Source organism: Theropithecus gelada, chromosome 16 (assembly GCF_003255815.1).
Source record: "Theropithecus gelada isolate Dixy chromosome 16, Tgel_1.0, whole genome shotgun sequence".
Taxonomy (NCBI): Eukaryota; Metazoa; Chordata; class Mammalia; order Primates; family Cercopithecidae; genus Theropithecus; species Theropithecus gelada.
Genome location: NC_037684.1, coordinates 73,270,250 through 73,295,516, shown reverse-complemented (window position 1 = coordinate 73,295,516; position 25,267 = coordinate 73,270,250). Strand labels below are relative to the sequence as shown.

The window sequence follows — 25,267 nt, the reverse complement described above, 5'->3', positions numbered from 1 at the left end:
TGGGATTACAGGCGTGAGCCACCACGCCCGGCCGGAAATATTTTTTTTTTTTTTTCTTTTTTTGAGACGGAGTCTCGCTGTGTCTCCCAGGCTGGAGTGCAGTGGTGTGATCTCGGCTCACTGCAAGCTCCGCCTCCCGGGTTCACGCCATTCTCCCGCCTCAGCCTCCCAAGTAGCTGAAACTACAGGCGCCCGCCACCACGCCCGGCTAGTTTTTTGTATTTTTAGTAGAGACGGGGTTTCACCATGTTAGCCAGGATAGCCGGCCGGAAATATTTTTAAAAGCAGTGCTTAAAATAAGGCCTTGGCTGGGCAGGGTGGCTCATGCCACTTTGGGAGGCTGAGGTGGGTGGATCACCTGAGGTCAGGAGTTCAAGACCAGCCTGACCAACATGGTGAAATTCCGTCTCTACTAAAAAAAAAACAAACAAAAAAATTAGCCTTAGCCGGGCATGGTGGCATATGCCTGTAGTCCCAGCTACTTGGGAAGCTGAGACAGGAGAATCGCTTGAACCCAGGAGGCGGAGGTTGCAGTGAGCCAAGATTGCGTCACTGCACTCCAACCTGGGTGACAGAGTGAGACTCTATCTCCAAAAAAAAAAAAAAATAAATAAATAAATATATATATATATATATATATATATATAATATATATATGCATATGTAAAGGCTGGAAGCGTAGGAGTGTTTTTGTTTTTGTTTTTTAATTTAAAAATACTTTATTGCTAAAAAATGCTAAGGATCATTTGAGCCTTCAGTGAGTTGTAATCTTTTCCCTAGTAGAAGGTCTTGCCTTGATGTTAAAGGCCACTGATTGATCAGCGTGGTGGTTGCTGAGGGTTGAGGTGGCTGTGGAAATTTCTTGAAATATGACAACAATGAAGTTGGCTGCATCAACTGACTCTTCCTTTCACAAAAGATTTCTCTGTATCATGTGATGCTGTTGGATAATATTTCACCCACAGTAGAACTTATTTCAAAATTGGAGTCAGTAGGTCTGTAATCCCAGCACTTTAAGAGGCCAAGGCAGGTGGAACACCTGAGGCCGGGAGTTTAAGACCAGCCTGGCCAACATGATGAAACCCCATCTCCACCAAAAATACAAAAATCAGCCAGGCATGGTAGCATGTGCCTGCAATCCTAGCCACTCGGGAGGCTGAGGCAGGAGAACCGCCTGAACCCATGAGGCAGAGGTTGCAGTGGGCCGAGACTACACCACTGCATTCCAGTCTGGGTGACAGAGCGAGACTGTCTCAAAAAAAAAAAAAAAAAAGGGAGTCAATCCTCTCGAACTCTGCTTCTAATTTAATAAATTTATGTGGTATTTTAAAATCCTTTGTCATTTTAACAATGGTCAACATCTTCACCAGGACTAGACTCCATCTCTAGAAACCACCTTCTTTGCTCGTCCACAAGAAGCAGTTCCTCATCCGTTCAAGTTTTATGAGATTGCAGCAATTCAGTCAAGCGTAGGAGTGTTTCTAAAGGACAATGAATGAGATTCTGGCCACTCCTCCCATCAATAGGTTCATGTTTTGGAAACTTGTTCCACAGGGAAAATGTCAGGGAAAAGCAAATACAGTCATTCCTTGGTATCCTTGGGGGATTGGTTCCAGGACCCACTGTGGATACCAAAATCCATGGATGCTCAAATCCCTGATATACAGGGTATTTGCATATAACCTACACTCATCCTCCCGTATACTTTAAGTCATTTCTAGATTATTTATGATACCTCATGCAATGTAACTGCCACGTACACAGTTGTTATACTGTATCGTTTTAAATTTTTTTATTGTTGTATTATTAATTTTTAAAATTAATGTTTTGAAAAACTTTTTCTGCACTTGGTACCATGCGCATATTAGGCGCCTTCTGCTCTCCTTCCCGATTCCTGTCCTCTCCAGGCCTGATTCTGTGCAGGACAATGATAGGGCTTGAGGGAAGGAGCAGCAGAAAGAAATGTAGCCCGCCTGGCCTTTCCAGCCCTGGTTCTGTTCATCTGATTTGACCTTCATCTTTCCACCTATGGTATGGGAAGAAGAAAAAGACTAAACAGGAAGTCAGAGAACAGAAGTGAAAAAGAGGAAATTGTGGTGGACAACCTTCCAATATTTTACTATGACAATTTGTAAGCACATGGGGAGGTTCTACAGTAGTACAGGGGATCCTACAGCAGACACCATAGACCACCACCTAGGTCCTATGGTTAGCATCTCACTATATTTGCTTTATAGTAAATGGATAGATAGGGTTTCACTGGTCAAAACAGGAACCCTGAGACAAATCCACCCAAAGTAGAACTAAATACCTGACTTTCTGTTTTAAAATTTGAATTTGAATTTTTTTTAAATTTTACTTTAAGTTCTGGGATACATGTGCAGAACATGCAGGTTTGTTACATAGATATATATGTGCCATGGTGGTTTGCAGAATCTATCAACCCATCATCTAGGTTTTAAGCCCCACATGCATTAAGTATTTGTTTTAATGTTCTCCCTCTCCTTGTCCCCCCACCCACCAACAGACCTGGGTGTGTGATGTTCCTCTCCCTGTGTGCATGTGTTCTCATTGTTCAACTCCCACTTATGAGTGAGAACATGCAGTGTTTGGTTTTCTGTTCCTGTGTTAGTTTGCTGAGAATGATGGCTTCCAGCTTCATCCATGTCCCTGCAAAGGACATGAGCTCATTCTTTTTTGTGGCTGCATAGTATTCCATGGTATATACGTGCCACATTTTCTTTATGCAGTCTATCATTGATGGACATTTAGGTTGGTTCCAAGTTTTTGCTATTGAAAATAGTGCTGCAATAAACATATGTGTGCATGTGTCTTTATAGTGGAATGATTTATATTCCTTTGGGTATATACCCAGTAATGAGATTGCTGGGTCAAATGGTATTTCTGGTTCTAGATCCTTGAGGAATCGTCACACTGTCTTCCACGATGGTTGAACTAATTTACACTCCCACCAACAGTGTAAAAGCCTTCCTATTTCTCTACAGCCTCCCCAGCATCTGTTGTTTCCTGACTTTTTAATGATCACCATTCTAACTGGTGTGAGATGTTATCTCATTATGGTTTTGATTTGCATTTCTCTAATGACCAGTGACGATGAGCTTTTTTTCATATGTTTGTTGGCTGCATAAATGTCTTCTTTTGAGAAGTGTCTAAATACCTGACTTTCAATATTGGCCTGAACTGAAGGAGCAGTGAAAGAAAGCAGGGCAGGGGCTGGGGGCATGGGAGCCCAGGGAGGGTGCAGACCCTCCTGTAAATCCTCCTCATGGTATCTGAGCGCAGCCCAGAAAAAAGAGTACCTGCAGTGCTCCAGTTGCCACAGGCGGCCATTTGCGAGACCCAGGTCTATTAGTCGGGGCTGTTTGGTTGCAAATGATGAAATGTTGGCTTGAGCTTGCTTCAGCAGAAAAGGAATGTGCTGAGCAGATCCTAAGGCTCCTATGTCACTGTGAGGAGGAAAAAGGTGCATTTTAACAAACCCTTCCCATGACTTTGATGTCTGCTCAAGTTTGAGAAGCAGTGTCCAACCATAACATGTTATCCACCACTAACAACCAGATTATGTTATGTCTGATGATTTTAGAGTGATGGATTCTTTTCTGCATCTTTGTGGAATTGAGAGGAATGTCTTAGTTACTGTAATCTGTGAGGTATTTAAACTTTTTCCTTTTATACGCTTTCTTATACAGGTGGTTGGCAGCTTAAATGTCAGTGAAACTGATAGTGGAGATATTTACTAAACACCAAAGCAGCACCGAAGTGCACACCTTCATAGGATCTTCTGGAACAAGCCAGAAATCTCAAGTTGTGCTGTGGCCAGGACACAAAGCCAAAAATGCAGTGGTGAATAGAGAAAGAGCAAGAATTAGTATCTGAGACTGGTAGCTTTCCCTTTGATGTTGCATCCAAAAAGCAGTGACAAAATAAGAGTAGCTACTTTCAGCTGTTTGTTTTGAAGGACACGTGGGATCAGTTTTTTGTCTTTATGTCCTACCCCCAGGAAACCTTCTAAGCTACCAGTCTTTTTCAAATGGAATTCCTTGTGGAAGGTGCAGGGGAAATGAAGTGCTCCCTTTGAAAGCTTTGCTGCTACTCAAACTCCATGCCCTACGGGAGGGAGGTGGCACAGCTCTGGCCTGCAGCACATCATACTTATCCTGTTGCCTGGGAAGGACAGGGCCACATCTACCCACAGTGCAGTGTAAAATCCCACAGCCCAAGAGAAGACAGAGTCAGCTGGGTGTGGCTGGCTAACAAAATGGAACTCAATAGCTGAGTAAAATGTGTGTTATCCCTAGCTGTGCCTGGTGCATCACAGGCAGGCACACTATACATTTTTACTGAATTTTGTTCTTGGATGGATTTACCAGAAGAAGAACCTGAGGTTCAGTGAGGTTAATGACTTGCTTGATGTTCTATTGTACTCTCTGGAATCCCCATTGCATTGCATTCATCTTTTCCTAAAACACTCCCCTCCCTCCTCCTCCTCCTTGCCTTAATTTGAATTTAGTTTTTACAGGATAACAAGAGTAAAAACAATAATGATGATTTTCATTTGTTATTGTTATAGCTGGTATCTGTTGAATGCATACTGTGTCAGACACTGTTATCCTAAGCATACTACATGGCTAACTTGTTTAATCCTCAGAGCAACACTCTGAAGTGGGTACCATGACTCTACTTACTTTTTAGGTGAAGAAGCCAAAGCACAGAGAGGTGGCGTGATTTGCCCAAGGTCATACAGCTAAGCACTGGCAGAGCCAGGATTCAGACCCAGGTGGTCTGTATTTTGAGCCCTTGGCCACTAAACTGTGCTGCCACATGACATGGCTTTTGTCCCAACCCCTGTGACGTGGGGTGGAGGCCTCCTGGCTCCTGTTGGTCTTCAGCCTGGTGGTGCTGTGGAAAACACCCGCCCCTCCAGAATGCCTCACTGCCCTCTCTGCCTGAGAAAAACCGCATCATGGCCTCTTCTGTGAGGTCTTGGGACTCCTCCAGCCCCTCCTGGGCTTTCTCCACATTTGTTTCTCTGCAGCTTAGTGCTGTCCTCAGTGTGTTCTGCATGGTTGTATGTGGTTAACTCTGCAGGTGTTAACTTTGTAGGTGGTTAACTCTGAGCGGCAGGGCCTCCTGATTCACTTTGACATTCATGCCATATACAAAGCTTACAGATCTACTTAGTGGACATGGGCTAAGATGTGCGTCCAGCCTCTAGTGGGTTTTTGGTAAAGCTGAGCTGAATTATAGTGTCCAGGATGGGAGGGACAGGAATGGAGAAGCCACAGGCCCAACAGAAGCAGCCCTGGCCCAGTGACAAGAAGGGAGGGAGGTTTTTGGAGCTGTTTCTCCTGCCAATCTTCCCCTCCCTCTCCCACATACATGTGGAGGGCTGCTGCAGTCTCCCTAGGAGCATGGCATCCCAGGAGGAGTGCCCCCCTGTCTCCCCAGGACCTCCGCATCCCCTGCTCACTTCCTCCTGGCACTGAAATTTGATTTTATCTCACTGCAGGATTCATTGAAAGGCTATTGGATGGCTGGAATGCCCTTCAGCCTTTACAGCTAACATACTAGGTGGCTCCATATTCTAAGGGCTCTTTCGCTGTGGGTGAGCTGGCTGGAGGAGAAGGGGAGAGCAGAAGAGGGGCGAGGAAGGGAGCCCCACCCTCTGCTCAGGACCCATTGTTCACATTCTTTTCCGTGTCAAATGTTGCTTCAGCCAGGCCCTAGGCTATGAGTAGTGGCATTTCCATGTTTGTGGAATGAATATAAAGTCTGTTTTAGGATCAGTGGCCAAAAATCAGCGTGTTTGAGGTGGAGGTATGATCAGTTGGTTAGTACGATATTTGGCATTTACCACGGGCACTTAATGGTGCAGTTTTTCTGATGTAAGGAGGGTAAAAAAGCAGCCACTACGTGTACTAAACAGAAGGCGTGATGAGTACAGTCAGTGCAGGATCGTGAAAGCATCAGCACATTCCTTCTTCAACTAATCAGCCCAGACAGCATGGGGTATTTTTGTATTCTCTGCTATTTGTGCTCTGAGTACATGTGCACAATATGTAGTGACATTGATCAATAAATTCTTTAAGCTAATAAGCATATGCAGTCTCATAGCAATGAGGACATAAACAGGGAGAAGGATCTTAGGTGATTAAAATTCTTCTGTTTTGTGGCCAGGCACAGTGGCTCATGCCTGTAATCCCACCACTTTGGGAGGCCAAGGCAGGTGGATCACCTGAGGTCAGGAGTTTGAGACCAGCCTTGCCAACATAGAGAAACTCCGCCTCTCCTAAAAGTACAAAAATTAGCTCTGTGTGGTGATGCATGCCTGTAATCCCAGCTACTCAGGAGGCAGAGGCAGGAGAATCGCTCCAATCTGGGAGGTGGAGGTTGCAGTGAGCCAAAATCGCACCATTGCACTCCAGCTTGGGTGAAAGAGTGAGACTGTCTCAAAAAGAAGAAAAAGAAAAAAATTATTCTCTTTCGGAGGTGAGGAAACTGAGCCCCTAGATCAGAACTTTCCCAGGGCCCCGTGGCTCACAAGTTGCTTGATTCCTAACACAGCGTAATACTTCATGCCCTCCTTCCAAAGTTTTGTTTGTAAATCTGAAGATGCTTCGGTTGCTACTAGCCTGGAGAACCACCATGGAGGGGCACTAGGAAAACAGCTGCAATGATGATGATGAAGATGATGATGAGAGCCACCAATATTTATGTTCTTAATCAAATGCTTTAAATTCTTTTATCTTTTTTTTTTTTTTTCTGGGATGGAGTCTTGCTGTGCCACCCAGGCTGGAGTGCAGTGGCGCGATCTCGGCTCACTGCAAGCTCTGCCTCCTGGGTTCACACCATTCTCCCGCCTCAGCCTCCCGAGTAGCTGGGACTACAGGTGCCCGCCACCACGCCCGGCAATTTTTTTTTTTAGTAGAGATGGGGTCTCATCGTGTTAGCCAGGATGGTCTCGATCTCCTGACCTTGTGATCTGCCCGCCTCGGCCTCCCAAAGTGCTGGGATTACAAGCGTGAGCCACTGCACCCAGCCTTTTAAATTCTTAACTAAGGGCACAACTCTAGAGATACACCAATTGCTTTCTCTCTTTCTTTCTTTTTTTTTTTTTTTGGAGACAGGCTCTCGCTCTGTTGCCCAGACTAGAGTGCAATGGTGCAATCACAGCTCACTGCAGCCTCGAACTCAAGCAGTCCTCCCACCTCAGCCTCCTGAGTAGCTAGGACTACTCAGGAGCAGCCCCATGGCCCACTAATTTTTAAAAAAGATTATTTGTAGAAATGGAGTCTTACTATGTTGCTCAGGCTGGTCTTGAACTCCTGGCCTCAAGTAACTCTCTTGCCTTGGCCTTGAAATGTTTTCTCCATTTTAGAATTGAAGAACTGCAGCATTGGTCCCCGGGTCATATAGGTGGGAAGAAGTAGCACCGCTCCCTTCACCACTCCCTGGGCTGCCTCCTTCCTGTGTGATTGCTGGGAGCCTCCTATGTAGAGATCCCAGATCCCAAGTCCTCTTTCGCATCTCCCACTCCCTCCCCACCCTTGAAAACAAAAACAAACCCTGCGATGCAGCACTTACTGCTAACTCCCCACCAGAGATCCTCCAGCCCTGAGCGTGGTGCTGCAGCTACCTGTGCTTTCCCCCAGTCACTGTTACTGCTTCACCCCTGTTCTTATCATGACTGGCGCCACCTCTGTTGCCGTGCCAGGTCCTTTTGCAGTGCCCCAAAGGCAAAACTCCCACTGCTTGCCCACTGCTGTCCTGTGTTTCCTCCAACTGTCGTCTCACCCAGACCTCCAGTCCCAGGAACCAACCCCTTATGGAAGGGGGCAGGGCAAGCTCTACCTCTGCTGCTCTGGGGTGGTGGCTGGGGACGGAGCCTGTGGTGGGATCTCCGAGGGGGTTTCACTTCTGTTCCCAGTAGGAGTGCTCTCATTTGTTGGATTTCCCGGTTTATTCTGGGTTTCACAGAGCCCTTACTCTCTTGGCCTTTGCTGTAGAGTTTGAAAATTCTGCACTTTGAGTCAGACTTGCAGATTTTAGTAATGTCAGATAATCAGACAGGGGAAAAGCAGAATCCAGTGTGTGTGGCTTGCATTATTGTGTTAAGAATTCCCTTAACCACTGTCATTTCCCTTTTTCATTTGAGATGTCATCTAGGGAGTTTTCAAAGTCTCAAACCAGAATTGGTTTTCCTTTGGGGACTGGGGAGGCACCTGGGTGTGCTTCTTGGAAGAGCGAGTAATCGTTTTTCTCTATTGAGAAAAAGCTGCCGACATTATAAACTATGGTCATTTAATATTAAACATGTATTTTACAGGTGACCTGATGGATGGTTTGAGAGGCTGGAGAGCTTGAGTGAAGGAATGCTTTTTACACTGAGATGGGAAGTGGAAAGACCTTTACAGAGTTCCTCTAAGAAGGGCAGTAGTGTAACTTCTGGATCATTTCAAGTGTCATGTTTGGCCCATGATACGGTTTGGCTGTGTCCCCACCCCAATTTCATCTTGAATTGTAGCTCCCATAATTCCCACGTGTTGTGGGAGGGATCTGGTGGGAGGTAATTGAATCATGCTGTTCTCATGATAGTGAATAAGTCTCAGGAGGTCTGTTGGTTTTATAAAGGGGAGTTCCCCTGCACATGCTCTCTCTTGCCTACCAGGAGCAAAGTGAGATGTGACTTTGTTCCTCCTTTGCTTTCCACCATGATTGTGAGGCCTCCCTAGCCATGTGGAACTGTGGTCAACTAAACCTCTTTCCTTTGTAAATTACCCAGTCTTGGGTATGTCTTCATTAGCAGCATGAGAACAGACTAATACAGTCCAGTTGCTAAATTAGGGAACTGTGCTGTTGTTCAGAAAATGTGATCATGGGCCGGGCATGGTGGTCCATGTCTGTAATCCTAGCACTTTGGGAGGCTGAGGCAGGTGGATCACCTGAGATCAGGAGTTCGAGAGCAGCCTGGGCACCATGATGAAACCCCGTCTCTACTAAAAATTCAAAAATCAGCCAGGTGTGGAGGCACACACCTGTAGTCCCAGCTACTTGGGAGAATGAGAATCACTTGAACCCAGAAGGCAGAGGTTGCAGTGAGCCAACATTGCACCACGGCACTCTAGCCTGGCTGACAGAGTAAGACTCTATCTAAAAAAAAAAAAGATAAAAGAAAACAAAATGTGATCATGCTGACATCTAGTAACTGGAGTTGCACACAAATTATCCTTTTAGTGTGAATTATTTGTTTTTAAAGTTAATTATTTGTTTTAAAATCTTGACCAAGATCACATGGCTAATATTAAGACATCTACCATCAGGCTGGGAGTGGTGGCTCACACCTGTAATACCAGCATTTGGGAGGCTGAGGTGGAGGATTGCTTGAGGTCAGGAGTTCCAGACCAGTCTGGGCAACATAGTGAGATCTTGTCTTTTTTTTTGAGATGGAGTCTTGCTCTGTCTCCCAGGCTAGAGTGCAGTGGCACCATCTTGGCTCACCATAACCTCCACTTCCCAGGTTCAAGCGATTCTCCTGCCTCAGCCTCCCGAGTAGCTGGGATTATAGGCATGCGTCACCACACCTGGCTAATTTTTGTATTTTTAGTAGAGATGGGGTTTAGCCATGTTGACCAGGCTCGTCTCAAACTCACCCGGCTAATTTTTGTATTTTTAGTAGCGATGGGATTTCACCGTGTTGACCAGTCATGAACTCCTGACCTCAGGTGATCTGTCTGCCTTGGCCTCCCAAAGGGCTAGGATTATATGCGTGAGCCACCGCGCTCAGCCATGTGATCCCACCTTAACAAAAATACTTTAAAAAAATTAGCCAGGCATAGTGGTGTGCACCTGTAGTCCTAGCTACTTGGGAGGCTGAGGTGGGAAAACTCGGGAGTTCAAGGCTGCAGCGAGCCATGATTGAACTACTACACTCCTACCTGCGTAACAGAGCAAGAGCTTGTCTCTAAAAAATAAAAAGACTTCTACCATCATCCCTCTTGTTAAAAGGCAACGGCGAGTTACAGTTTAATGAGTAGACTTTATTTGTGACGGTAAACATTTCTGGAGATGGATGGTGGTGATTGTTGTACAACATGGTGAATGTATTTAATGCCACTGAATTGTGCACTTAAAATGGTGAATTTTATATTATGCTTATTTTAGAACAGTAAAGTTTTAAAAATTAAAAAAAAAAAAAAAAAAACCGAGAAAAAAAAAAAAAACAAACCGAAGGCTAGTATTTGCAGGAGTGGAACTAGGACTTTGCCCAAATTGCAGACTTCCTTCACCCCAATTTTCTTTTTCTGTTTTAATGAAGCACAGCATATTTACAATAAAGTCCATAAAGTACACTAATCTTAATCTTAGCTATAAAGCTCATTGCATGTTTACATTGTTTATACTTGTGTGACCACCACCCTGTCAAGATGTCGAACGTTCCAGCACCCCAGAAGGTTTCTTTTCAGTTGTAACTCCGCGAGAGGTAACCACTCTTCTGACTTGTATTACCATCATTTGATTGTGCAGCTTTTAAACTTAATACAAGTGGAATCAGGCAGTATATACTCCTTTGTGTCTGCTTCTTTCACTTAGCATAATACCTGGGACAGCTACCCATTTATTAGTGTATCAGTAATTCATTTTTTTCCTATTTGCTGTGTAGTTCCCATTGCATTTATCCTTTCTGTTGAAGGACATTTGGGGTGTCCTAGTTTTGGGCTGCTATAAAAAAGGTGCTATGAACATTCTTTTGAGGTACCTATGTACTCACTTCTCTTGGGTGTGGATCTAGGAATGGGATTGCTGAATCACAGAGGACTGTGTGCTGTGCTTACTTAGGGATCTCCCTTCTTCGACTTGGTGCCTTTCAGCAAATGTTTGTCCTACCCCTTTCATGACAGGGAAGAAAGGGAAGCGAGCACAGAGGGCGTTGCTTTCTTCTATTTTCCAGCCTTGGTGTTAGTAGATACTGCCACTTTCCAAAGCAATTATGCCAGTTTACACTTCCACCCACAGGGCACGCGCGTTCCAGTTGCTTCACAGCCTCACCAACACTTGGTGTTGGTGTTTTTTCACCATCAAGCTATGGTGGGCTGAGGATAGTTATACCCTGAAATTTAAATGATGCAAAGATGGAAACTTTAAAAAATTGTGGAAATATTTAAACTTCTAACTCTCAGTAAATGACCCCAAAGCCAGTGGAGCAGGATGGAGCAGGGCTTTTCCCCTCAGCCTGTGTGATGGGCGGGGCTCGCCCACTGCATGTCCACATTGATTTAAGGGCTTTTCCATACTGTGTGTTCTGGATGTCAGATACATTAGACGGTTCTGGGCAGCTGCCTTCTCCAGTCTTTTTGCACCGTTCCTCTCCAGAGCCTTCTTTCATGAAGATTAAACAGTGGTTGAGAGAATTTAGTTGTGGTTTTTCTCATTAACCTCAAATGTAATCTATCTGGGCCTGACGTGTGGATCACTTAGGAGTCTCCTTTCTTAGACTTCAGCACCTTTTAGCAAATGTTTGTCCCATGACAGGGAAGAAAGCAAAGCCAGAACAGGGGGCTCTGCTTTCTTCTGTCTTCCAGCCTCCAAGAAAGTTCCTTTCTCACCTTTGAACACATCTTCTGTGTGAGATAATCTACAGAACGCGTGGTGGTGAGGCCACAGCAGATACTCAGATTGTTTCTCTCCCTCCACGTCCTCCTGGCCTATGTCATGAGCCCTTTTTTGTTGTCCTTGAATTTCTTGTGTATTGCCCTACCTTGCCTTTTGCTCATCTCCCAGTTCTTTTTTCATTGGTTCCCATTCTTTTTTTCCCCTACCAGGAAAGCGGATTTATTTTTTATTTAATATTTTTGTTTAGAGACAAGGTTTCACTTTGTCACCCAGGCTAGAGTGCAGTGGCACAATCATAGCTTACTGCAACCTTGAACTTCTGGGCTCAAGCAATCCTCTCACCTCAGCCTCCTGGGCATCATCATGCCCAGCTAATTTAAAAAAAAATTAGTGAGACACAGTCTCACTGTGTTGCCCAGGCTGGTCTTGAGCTCCTGAGCTCCAGCAGTCCTCCCACCTCAGCTTCCCAAAGTTCTGGGACTATAGTCATGAGCCACAGTGCCCAGCCACATTTTTTAAGGCTCATTACTTGAAGTGTGACCTGATGGTATTCTTCACACACAGTCTTATGCTGCCCTTTGAAACAGTCATGGGAGATCATACTCAGACCTGTAATGACAGAAACAGGTTTGTGTAGCTTTGCATTTTTTCACGTCACTCTATCATGCTACTCAAAGTGCTGTTATTGTATCTTGACTGCTGGGCACATAGCCCAGCTCCCATGCTCTGCTTGTTTATAGCGCTCCTTCCTGAAAACCACCTCTTCATCCTCTCTCTTTCCCTCCAACTCTCTCAGCTCAAGAGGGCCAGCAGTGAGGACACGCTCAACAAGCCAGGAAGTACCACTGCATCGGGGGTGGCTCGCCTGAAGAAGACCGCCACTGCCGGAGCCATCTCGGAGCTCGCCGAGAGCCGCCTGAGGAGCGGCACAGGTAGGAGGGACCGGGCAGGCGGGACCCAGCAGGCCTTCAGTCCTGGCCACATGGAAGCACTTCAGTGACCCATGACCCATCCAGTCCTTCCCTCGTCAGATATTTCTTGACCACTTACCCTGTGCCAGACCTGTTTTAGGCAGATGACGTCACTGCCCACAGGGAGTTTACATCTAGAGTGGGGAGACCGATGAGAAACAAAAGGTAACTGGATGTGCTGTGGTTTCTTTGGTCCCTCCAGAGGTCCATTTGTCACCATGCATGTGTGAAATGCTTCTGACATGCAGGCAGGGCGGTGTATGTTGTGGGGCTGTCTGGATGCAGAATGCATTAGAGAAATAAATGAATCCCGTGGATCCCTTGCAGAGGTGGATGTCTAACATTTGTACTGAACCCTGTGGAAAGCTGGCAAGAGCCTCGCCCAGCAGCTGTGGAAGGTTGCTCAGAGTGGCTTGGGCGGCAGTGGCAGCTGGAAGCTGTGAACCTTCTCAGTGTTACTCATTTTCCGAGAATCCGAAAAGGCTTTTCAATCATTCTGTTTGAGTTCAGAGCATGTGAAACATGCAATATCGAAGAATTTGTTTAATTTTCTCTTTGCGCATATAGATAGTAACTCTAAGCTTTCATGGTCTAACTCTTACAGTGCAGCCCTCAGTGTATTGCTAAATTGTCTAAGATGGGAAAAATAACTGAAATACATCATTATTAATTTTTAATGTGTTGAAGGGTCGTACACTTATAATTTTTGTGCTTTTTTCGTAAAAGTCACATTCAGGCTAGATCTCAAAAGGTATATTTTAATTTATTCGGTTTTCAAAAGGTTGAATCTGTGAAGATTATATGTGGCTTTCTTTTATTGGATATAAGGGGAATCGCCTGGTTTTTCTATATAATGGCTTTACCATTGTAAACACTGATATTGTACTAAACGTACACACACACTTGGTTTTTAAAATACGGTAAACAAAAGTACCATTTATTTTTATCAAGCCAGCCTAACACTGATTCCAAAAGTTAATAAAGCCCCACTCAAAAAAAGACAGACTGGGAGGAGCCTAGGGGCAGGGTGGGAAGGAGGACCAGCCGAGTCCGGATGTGGGACAGAGTGAGTGTGTGTGGTGTGTCCCCAGGCGCAGGAAGGTGGCGAAGGGAGGTGAATCCCAGTGGATGGAGCAAGGAGAAGGGTGGGAGGAGGACCAGGTGGGAGGGTGGCAGTTCACTCAGGACCCCGCGGGGGCAGCACGATGAGGTGGGTCACAGTGTTCCTGAACGGCAGCCCTAAGAACAGAAAGGTAACCAGGTTGCTGTGTATGGAACTTTATCTGATTTGCTTTCTGTGGTCAGCAGTAAACTCAGCATAGAAGCCACCAGTGTGTATAATGGGAAAGGTGGGCTGATTGATGATATTGCTTTGATCAGGGATGATGATGTTTTGTGTGTGGAGGAGAGCCATTTATTGATCCTCAGACAGATTCTAAGCCACCTGAGGGATTGTCAGGATTCCACACAGACTGGCTAACATTAAATGTTGGAGGGCGGTACTTTACAACCACACAGAGCACTTTAGCGAATAAAGACCCTGACAGTATGCTGGCCCATGTGTTTAAGGACAAAGGTGTCTGGGAAATAAGCAAGATCATAGAGGAGCTTTCTTAACTGACCGAAGTCCTGAGTACTTTGAACCCATTTTGAACTACTTGCGTCACGGATAGCTTATTGTAAATGATGGCATTCATTTATTGGATGTGTTAGAAGAAGCAAGATTTTTTGGTATTTACTCATTGATTGAACACCTAGAAGTGGCAATAAAGAATTCTCAACCACTGGAGGATTATTTACCAATATCCCGAAAGGAATTTGTCTGATTTTTGCTAGTAGCTCCAACCAAGTCAGGACTGCGATGCCAGGGTTTGAACTTCAGTGGTGCTGATCTTTCTCGTTTGGACCCTCCATACATTAACTTCAAAACGACCAATTTAAGCTGCTGCAGTGTTGCACATGCAAATCTTTGCTGTGTAAGTCTTGAACAAGCCGATCTCACTGGATCAGTGCTTGACTGTGCAAATCTCCAGGGAGTCAAGATACTCTGTTCTGATGTAGAAGGAGCATCCCTGAAACTGTGTAATTTTGAGGATCCTTCTGGTCTTAAAGCCAATTTAGAAGGTGCTAACCTCAAAAGTGTGGATATGGAAGGAAGTCACGTGACAGGAATTAACCTGAGAGTGGCTACCTTAAAAAATGCAACGTTGAAGAACTGTAACCTCAGAGGAGCAACTCTGGCAGGAACTGATTTAGAGAATTGTGATCTATCTGGGTGTGATCTTCAAGAAGCCAAGGAGAGGGTCCAACATGAAAGGAGCTAGATTTGAAGAGATGCTGACACCGCTACACATGTCATAAAGTGTCATGAAAATTTTAGGGGCTGGAGGAAGATGTACAAGATGAAAATGTTTTCCTTATCACTTCTCTTTCTCCATCCTCTCAGTTGTCTAGAAGAAATAACACTGTAAGGAAATTAAAAAAAAAAAAAAACATTTAGAGGATTATGCTTGTTCTCAATGGTGCATAGAGGAAAAAATAGATTTTTTTTCTATATTCTGATTTTTTTTTTTTTTTTTTGAGACGGAGTCTCGCTCTGTCTCCCAGGCTGGAGTGCAGTGGCATGATCTCGGCTTACTGCAAGCTCCGCCTCCCGGGTTCACGCCATTCTCCTGCCTCAGCCTCCCTAGTAGCTGGGACTACAGGTGCCCGCCACCACGCTCGGCTAATTTTTTTGTATTTTTAGTAGAGACGGGGTTTCAGCGTGTTAGCCAGGATGGTCTCGATCTCCTGACCTTGTGATCCACCTGCCTTGGCCTCCCAAAGTGCTGGGATTGTAGGCGTAAGCCACCGCACCCGGCTTATATTCTGATTTTTAACAGAAAAGCATTCATTTGATAGATGTAGGGAAACTAGATATCGCTGCCTTTTGAACACGGTAGAGGGGTTTATCTGGTTTTATGACCAGGAATAGTATATATTATATTTGCTTTTAAATAGGCGTGATGTAGAAATATCATCTTGGTTTGAGATGCATTTGAGGATTTTAATTTATGGAAAGCACAACATATGCGATTCTATTTATTGAATACCTAGATGCAGTATGGATATTTAAATTATAAAAACTTTATGAAAACTTTGAAAAGGTTGTTCAGGCTTATAAATAGTTTTAGTGATGCCTCCCTCTTTAAATACCTGTCACACCGTATGAATATGGTGAGTTCAGACTTGCTAAGACTCTTTTCAGGTTCATTTGTATAATGTTTACTTTTTAGAACAAAACACTAGCTAAGTTAAAGTAATATCCACTTCTTACTGATTGAGACAGAGTGGAAAGAAAGACATCATTGTACATCACTGTCATTCCAAAGCTACAGTGGAACTCTGGATGGAGGAAGAACTTACCTATCACTACAACACTTATAAATGAGCATTTCTCAGAATTTTATTCTAGGCAAGTTCCACTCAACACCAGACCAAGCAATTCTGTCTATTCACACTATTAGCCTAGTTTTCTCATACAATCAGCACAAGCATAGGAAGATACTTCAAAACCAAAAAGCCAAGGTGCATCATTAATATTCATTTAATTCAAATACCAAATAGTTTACATAGGGCCAGCTTAGAAATAGATATTAAATCCAGATCTACTGCAATCAAAGCTTACACAATATCAATGAATATGGTAGAGGTGCCTGTTAAAAGCCAGGGTAGTATAATTGCAGCTAGAACCCTACAGTGAGGAATGAGGAATTTTAAACATACATTTGATTACAGCCACCAAAATATATATGTATATATAGAAAGTAAAAATAAAGGTATTTGGCTGGTCCAAGAGGTAATACCAATCAGTTAGCACCTATGATTCTTTTACTTACATTTTTTGATTTTTTGTTTTTGTTTTTGTTTTTTGAGACGGAGTATCGCTCTGTTGCCAGGCTGGAGTGCAGTGGCGCGATCTCGGCTCACTGCAACCTCTGCCTGCCGGGTTCAAGCGATTCTCCTGCCTCAGCCTCTCAAGTAGCTGGGACTACAGGTGCATACCACCACGCCCAGCTAATTTTTGTATTTTTAGTAGAGACGGGGTTTCACCATGTTAGCCAGGATAGTCTTGATCTCCTGACCTTGTGATCCGCCCGCCTCGGCCTCCCAAAGTGCTGAGATTACAGGCATGAGCCATGGCGCCCAGCCTGTTTTTTTATTTAAACAAATTTTAGCCCAATTTTCTTGAGTCATTTTCTCTCTGCAACAGCAGAGGAAGGGCCTATACCTCCCTACCAATGACCTGGTGTCCTTACATCTACCCCAAGAGCAGGGATATTAGCTGTGTCCACAGGGTTCTGAATTCTACAGACTCATCAACATGAGGCAAGGAATCATTGAAAACCACTTTTGTCTCCTTTGGAAGAATGACACATCTTTAGTATTTATGTAGCCTATTCTTCTATATCTAAATATGCAAAGCTTTCCTTAACAGTAACGGGTACATATGCATAGTGGGAGGAGATCAGACCTTTACAAGTGAAGGAAAGCAACTTCAGAAATGAATTATTTTCTTTGCTTTATTATTTTTCCCAAGACAGAGAAGTATTGTATTGAGAAATTATCTATTTTCATAATCAACATATGCCTAAATTATATTTAAATCATTTCATTCTGTACTATATTTTCAGGAATTATAGAATGTGTTATTCATTCACTTAAAAGTACCTCTGTAGAAATAACCTAAAACTGCAGAGGGATCTGAAAGATCTAAACATGGTGTGCTTAGAAACTGCAGATTTTAGATCTAATGTATACTGCATTAATAAACGATATAAAGTGTTGAAAAGGAAAAAAAAGACAGACTGATCCCATGATCAAATATTAATATAAAAATTTGAGATCAGCCAGGCGTGGTGGCTCACACCAGTAATCCCAGCACTTTGGGAGGCCAAGGCAGGTGGATCACGAGGTCAGGAGATCAAGACTAGCCCAGCCAACATGGTGAAACCCCATTTCTACTAAAAATACAAAAATTAGTTGGGCGCGGTGGCGGATGCCTGTAATCCCAGCTACTCAGGAGGCTGAGGCAGGAGAATCACTTGAACCTGGGAGGCGGAGGTTGCAGTGAGCCGAGATCGTGCCACTGCCCTCCAGCCTGGGTGACAGAGCAAGACTCCGTCTCAAAAAAAATAAAGAAATAAATAAAAATTTAAAAAAATTGAAATAAAAATATTAGCACGTAGGACTCAACAATACATTAAAAGAACAGTAGTATACATCACAACTAAGTGAATTTATGCCACCCAAGAATGGATGAATATTAAGAAATTTTAGAATACAATCCATCATACCATATTAACAGGCCAAAAAGAAAAACTGTGCAGTTATCTCTGTAGATACAGAACATACATTTGACACAATTAACAATCTTTCTGATTTAACAACAAACTTTTGATAGACTGTACATGTGCAGAGACATCTTTAATGATGTATGTGTCACAAACAAAAGCCAGCGATTCCCATTAAAGTCAAAGATAATTCAAGGTTGCTTACTATCACCACTGTCATCTAAAATTTTCTGTAGATATTAACCAAGGCAGTAAGATAAGAGAGATATAGAAGCACATAAATATTGGAAATGAGGGAGCAAAATAATTGTAATCAGATAATAACATTGTATGCTTTGAATTTCCTGAAAATTGTGTCTTAGAATTTTCTTAAATTCTATTAGAGACAATAAGAGTTTGGTATGTGGCTAGTTGTAGACTATAATATATCAATAGCTTTTTTTTTTTTTTTTTTGAGATGGAGTCTCGTTCTGTAGCCTAGGCTGGAGTGCAGTGGCACGATCTCGGCTCACTGCAAGCTCCGCCTCTCGGGTTCACGCCATTCTCCTGCCTCAGCCTCCTGAGTAGCTGGGACTACAGTTGCCCGCCACCACATCTAGGTAATTTTTTGTATTTTTAGTAGAGATGGGGTTTCACCATGTTAGCCAGGATGGTCTTGATCTCCTGACCTCGTGGTCCACCCACCTTGACCTTCCAAAGTGTTGGGATTGCAGGCATGAGCCACCACGCTGGCCATCAACTGCTTTCTTATCAGTGACTAATTAGAAAGATAATAATGTAAGAAACAATTCTATTTATAAAGGAATGAAAGGGCAAAATATTTAGAAATAAATAGTGTAAGCATCTATATAAAAATATCTTAAAACTCTTTTGAAGGAGAAGTTTTATGTCCTTCAAAGAAGACATAAATAAGTGAAAACATATGTGTGATTCTTAGATAGGAAAATTAAATAGAATTAAGATTAAACTTAATTAATACAACATATAAAATGTAATAAGGATGTCTGAATTATTCTAAGAATTCATTTTCACCTTGATTATAATATCAGTGGGAATTTGGGAGTGGAAACATAATAAAATAACTGGAATTTATCTAAAACCCGTTGTTCTCAATGGGGGACGATTTTGCCCCTCCAGTTCCAACCCAGGGAACAATTGGCAATGTTTGGAGACTTTTTTTTTTGGTTTTTATGACTCGGGGCTGCTACTGCCATCTAGTGGGTAGAAGCCAGAGATACTAAACATCCTAGGATGCACAGGACCGTCCCTGCAGCAGAGAGTGTCCTGCCCAAAAATGCCAACAGTACTGCTGCTAAGAAATCCTGACCTAGCAGAATAGATATTCTAGAGTAACCAGGAAAATTCTGAAAATAGTAATCAGGGGATTAACCTTAGGCATTCTGGAACTGAAGAGGTGCTAGGCAGCTCAGTGGAACGGTGGACAAAGTGCAGAATACACTGGAAGATTTAGTAGAGGGGAAAGGCAGCATTTTGTATCACAGTGGATAATTCACTCAAAAATGTGACCGAGTAAGTATTTAAGAAAGAATACAGCTGGATCACTATCTCATTCCTCCCATCAAAATAAATTCTAAGAGGATTAAAGATTTAAATATTAAAAAATGAAACTGCAAAACCACAAAGAGAAAGCATCACAGAATTAATTCGTAGTCTTGGCCTTGGAAGTGCCTTTCTAAGTAGGAACAAACACAGAAGCCATAAAGGAAAAGATGAAAAACGTACTTTCATAAGTATAAGAAACTTCTTTGCAAAAAGAGGAAATTATTTGCAATACATGTAACAAAAGGCTTATTTACAAAGAGTTTATACAAATCAATAAGAAAAGGAAAAATAGGCCAGATGTGGTGGCTCATGCCTATAATCGCAGCAATTTGGGAGGCCGAAGTGGGAGGATTGCTTGAACCCAGGAGTTCAAGACCAGTCTGGGCAACATAGTGAGACCTCATCTCTACAAAAATAAATAAATAAATACAAATTAGCTGGGTGCATGCCTGTAGTCCCAGCTACTTGGGAGGCTGAGGTGGGAGGATTGTTTGAGCCTGGGAGTTTGAGGCTGCCATGAGCTATGAACACACCACTGCACTCTAGCCTGGGTGACAGAGTGAGACACTAGCTCAAAAAAAAAAAAAAAAAAAAAGAAAAGGAAAAATAATATAATAGAAATATATATAGCTCCCATGAAAAAATACAGATGGCCAGTGGGAAGATATGAAGCCTTACTTATAGTTCAAGAAATGTAAAGTAAGGCTGGGTGTGGTGGCTCACGCCTGTAATCCTAGCACTTTGGGAGGCTGAGGCGGGCAGATCGCTTGAGCCCAGGAGTTTGAGACCAGTCTGGGCAACATGGTGAAACCCCATCTGTACAAAAAATGCAAAAATTAGCCAAGCATGGAAGCGTGTGCCTGTGGTCCCAGCTACTTGGGAGACAGAGGTGGGAGGATCACTTGAACCTGGGAAGTGAAGGCTGCAGTGAACTGAAATTGTGCCACTGCACTCCAGCCTGGGCAACAGTGAGACCCTGTCTCACAAAAAATAAATAAATAAATAAAGCAAGCAAAACAACAACTAGGTATATAATTTCCCCTAATACATTAGCAAAAATTAAAACAGTTTATCATTTCTGGTGTCATTAAGGGTATAAGGAGTCACATATGGTTGATGCACAAGGACAATTTGGTAATATCTATCTAAATATTAATATAACCTTTGACAAAGCATTTCTATTATTTAGCACTTAACGTTACTGATATTCTTGGAAAAGAATGCCAACATGCGTGGTGGCGGGCACCTGTAGTCCCAGCTACTCGAGAGGCTGAGGCAGGAGAATGGCGTAAACCCAGGAGGCAGAGCTTGCAGTGAGCTGAGATCGTGCCACTGCACTCCAGCCTGGGCGACAGAGCGAGACTCCGTCTCAAAAAAAAAAAGAATGCCAACATGTATGAGCAAGTTCTGTTGCATGATTATTTATAATAGTATAATACGGGAAACAACCTAAGTATGTATTCATACAGGGCTGGTTGAACAATGTGATTTTGGTGCAGTAGAAGAGTATACAGGCATGAAAATGAATACAGTAGATTTGTGTGTACTAATAGGGAAAGATCTCCAAGATACATTACTAAGTGGGGAAAATAATATGGTGCATATGATATAACCTTAATTTGGTTTTGGTTTTAAAAGTATATATTAATTATTAAAATCAACTTTTTTTCCTGGAAGGATATCAGAATGATTCTCTTTAAGGAGAGTTACCAGAATTGAAAGTGGCAGAGGAAAATTTTTTCATTTTAGATTTTCCTGTGCTGTTTGAACATTTTAAACATATGCATACATTGCTATAAAAAATTAAAAACAAGGCAAATACAATGTAAATTTAGACAATATAAATATAAACTAAACTTTTTTTTTGCCTTTACAAAATCCTTCCTCTTCTACTTACCTTTTGTAGTGTTCTTTAGCCATTTGTTGGTGGATTTTTTGTGTGTGTTTGTTTGCTTATAACATCTGCTCCTCTATCCTGGCTAACATGGTGAAACCCCGTCTCTACTAAAAATACAAAAAACTAGCCGGGCGTGGTGGCGGGCGCCTGTAGTCCCAGCTACTTGGGAGGCTGAGGCAGGAGAATGGCGTGAACCCGGGAGGCGGAGCTTGCAGTGAGCCGAGATCACGCCACTGCACTCCAGCCTGGGAGACACAGCGAGACTCTGTCTCAAAAAAAAAAAAAAAACCACATCTGCTCCATCTGCTCCTTTGCACAGGATTCTAGGAAAATACCTTGGTTTCATATTGGCTCCTAAAGTAGACAAGTTCCCATGCCCCAAGGGACATTGGCATCCTTTATTTGTCAAAGAAAGGAAATAATTACATATCTACTACACAGTGATGTTGGGGAAAAGGTCTGTGAATACTTTACAGACTGCAATGAAATGTAAGTGACAGTAATTATTCTCCTAGTTACACGAATTGTCGATTACTTCATTTAAGTGAAATTAAAGTATATGACTTAATAGGGTTGAATTTGAAAATTACATTTTGTTTCTGAAGCTTTTATTTTTTGGTTTATTTTATTTTATTTTTTGAGACGGAGTTTCACTCTTGTTGCCCAGGCTGGAGTGCAATGGTGTGATCTCGGCTCACCATAACCTCTGCCTCCCAGGTTCAAGCGATTCTCCTGCCTCGGCCTCCTGAGTAGCTGGGATTACAGGCATGTGCCACCACGTGCGGCTAATTTTGTACTTTTAGTATTGATGGGGTTTCTCCATGTTGGTCAGGCTGGTCTCGAACTCCCGACCTCAGGTGATCCACCCGCCTCGGCCTCCCAAAGTGCTGGGATTACAAGCGTGAGCCACCGTGTCCGGCTGAGAGCTTTTATTTTTATATGTCAGTAGTCCTCAACATTTTTGTAGCACCTTTGGACAGCTGATACTTTTGTCTGTTGTCATAGTGTCCCCAAACTGCCTCATTTGGAATAGGTGAATTCCAGTCTATTGGGATGACCATTAGGAGCAGTGGTATGCAGCACCTCTCTGTTGTAGGTCTTACCACCTCTGCAGTTGTATGTTTTGGTAATCATTTCAATATTTGATTGCATTTTGTCTATTTTACATGCGAGAAAACCAGGAAAATGAAAGTGCTGGTTGGGGCTACAGCAACCAGTTGTACAGGTTGAACAGCCCAAATCCAAAAATTCAAAATCCCAAATGCTCCAAAATCTGAAATGTTTTGAGCACTGACATGATGCTCAAAGGAAATGCTCACTGGAGCATTTTGGATTTTGGATTTTCAGATTAGGGATGCTCAACTGGTAAGTAGAATGCAAATATTCTAAAATAAAAAATCAGAAATCCAGTACACTTATGGTCCTGAGCATTTTGGATAAGGGATACTCAACCTGTAGTAATAAGCGTGGGTTTTAAAATATCAATACTGCCGAGTGCGGTGGCTCATGCCTGTAATCCCAGCACTCTGGGAGGCCGAGGCAGGCGGATCACCTGAGGTAGTTTGAGACCAGCCTGACCAACATGGCGAAACCCCTTTTCTACTAAAAATACAAAAAAATTAGCCAAGTGTGGTGGCGGGCACCTGTAATCCCAGCTACTTGGGAGGCTGAGGCAGGAGAATCGCTTGAACCTGGGAGGCAGAGGTATTGAACCTGGGAGGTGGAGGCTGCAGTGAGCCGAGATCGTGCCACTGTACTCGAGCCTGGGCGACACAGTGAGACTCAGTCTCAAAAAAATAAAAATACAGTTGATACAAAGATGGAAATTATTTAGCGTGTTAGAAACTAGATGCTCACTGGACTTAAAGCAATTTTCTATAGGCTCAGCTGTGAAGAAAAATAATAAAATTAAAGGAAATTGAGGGAATTCTGGCAATATATAGTTGATTTCCTTTCAGAAAAATTTCCTCTCAGAGGAAATCAACCATATATTAGACTTGCAGGGGACAGAATTCTTTTTATGGCATGCAAGACTTAGTTTTTATACTTTTGACTTGGGGACAAGTTTTCTACGATGCATAGCATGGTATTATCTGTATTTTATTTCAAATATGTTAATTTTGAGAAATATTTTTGTCATGAAATTTTAATACAGTATTTGTGACTTTGAACGCACCAGAATTAAACCTATAGCCGGCCTGTATTTTACTGCACCCTTTCCTGGGAGCTGATCTGTCCTCAGGGAGAATCCCTGAAATCTACTCCAGGAAGAAACGTATAATCTTTTGGTCGTAATAATTATATTATTGTCTCAGCCTTGCTTAGGGTGCCAACTTGCCGTCTGTCATGGGTGGTACTGGAACTGCTTGAATGGGGAGGCATGAGCTTCTTCATTCTTCTCAAGGCTATTTCCAGTTTCTAGTTGCCAGGCCTTATGCTGTTCTCTGGGGCTATGCCAAAGTTTGTTCCAACAATAGCAAGAACACAGCAAAAATCATGAAAGGGACTACCATTTTCGAGGCCTGCCACCTACGTGCACGTGCTGGCTTCTCTGAGCTGCTGTCTCTCTTGATGCTCACAACAACCAGAGGAAGAGCATGGTTATTTTATCTAGACCAGGAACCTTAGCTTCAGGAAGGTCAAACAAGTTTGACTTATTCTCTCCCGTGCCCACCCCAGGTTTCATTATGGAACATCCACTTTTTCTAATTGGTTTTCTTTCATTAATATTATTCACATATCTGGATTCAAAAAAAGAATTCTGATTTTTTTTTTTTTTTTTTTTTCTAGAGACAGTTTTGCTCTGTTGTCCAGGCTGGAGTGCAGTGGTGCAACCATAGCTGATTGCAGCCTCCAACTTCTGGGCTCAAGAGATCCTCCTGCCCCAGCTCTCGAGTAGCTGGGACTACAGGTGCACACCACCGGGGTCTCACCATGTTGCCCAGGCTTGTCTTGAACTCCTGGGCTCCTGCCTTGGCTTCCCAAGGTGCTGGGATTACAGGCATGAGCCACTGCGCCTGGCCTGGATTCCAGTTCTTATTCTTCTTTTTCTCCCTGAAGTGTCCTTTGTGTATATCTCATCTTACACAATGGTGTGGCTTTTAGGGAATGAGGAGATTCCTTGTGTGCAGGTGGTAGTCCTCCCTGCCTGCCCCAGGGTCAAGTGAAAGGTGGGGGAACCCCCAGAAGGCTGTCAAGGAATCCAGCCACTAGGTGGCAGCCTTGTCAAAAGCACCCACCTGCTCCTCTGCTCCAAGTTCTGGTTCTGACAAATGTTTCTGACTTTAGAAACAATCCTTCTATTTATTCATTAATTCAACAAATATCTTTGAGTGGCTACCATGTGCCTGGCACTGTTCTAGGCAAAAGGAATATATATGAGTGAGCAGGACAAACATCCCTGCCTTCATAAAGGTAATTGAGCAAGTTGTGGGAGAGATGAGAAAGCCGGGTGGACATTCCAGGCAGAGATGACCACTGGCCCGTGTCCCCCATGTCCAGGGAGCGGTGGGAAGGCCAGTGGGGCTGTAGCAGAGTGAACAAGCAGTTGGGGAGGAGGGCAGAAAGATGGGGGAGCTTGCGAGTCACTGTCAGGACTTTGGATTTTTTACTCTGACTCCACTGGGGAACTTTTGCAAGGTTTTGCACAGAGCCGTGGTATGACCTAACCTTGTTTTAAAACAACTGCTTTGGGCTGCTTGTTGAGAGTGGACAGATGGAGTGCGCAGACGTTTGGAGGCTAGGGCTGTGGTCTAGGAAAGAAGTGACCTGGGCTGGGCCGGCAGCCGTGGCACCGGGGAACAGCAGTGTCTGGATATATTCTGAAGGGGAGAGCCAATCGGCTCTCAACTTTCCTGGTTTTTGAACTGTGG

At 43.3% G+C, this 25,267-nt stretch overlaps 1 protein-coding gene and 1 pseudogene across 5 annotated transcripts in view; both read left to right on the top strand.

Annotated features, from left to right (window-relative positions):
* SPECC1 (sperm antigen with calponin homology and coiled-coil domains 1) overlaps positions 1-25,267 on the top strand; it is a 318,611-nt gene that overhangs the window by 91,911 nt on the left and 201,433 nt on the right. For all 5 annotated transcript variants that reach the window (XM_025361227.1, XM_025361226.1, XM_025361225.1 and 2 more), the window contains exon 3: positions 12,428-12,563. In XM_025361227.1, the coding sequence (XP_025217012.1) occupies positions 12,428-12,563 (136 nt within the window). The remainder of the gene's footprint in view (positions 1-12,427; positions 12,564-25,267) is intronic.
* Positions 13,808-15,008, top strand: LOC112609215 (annotated as a pseudogene).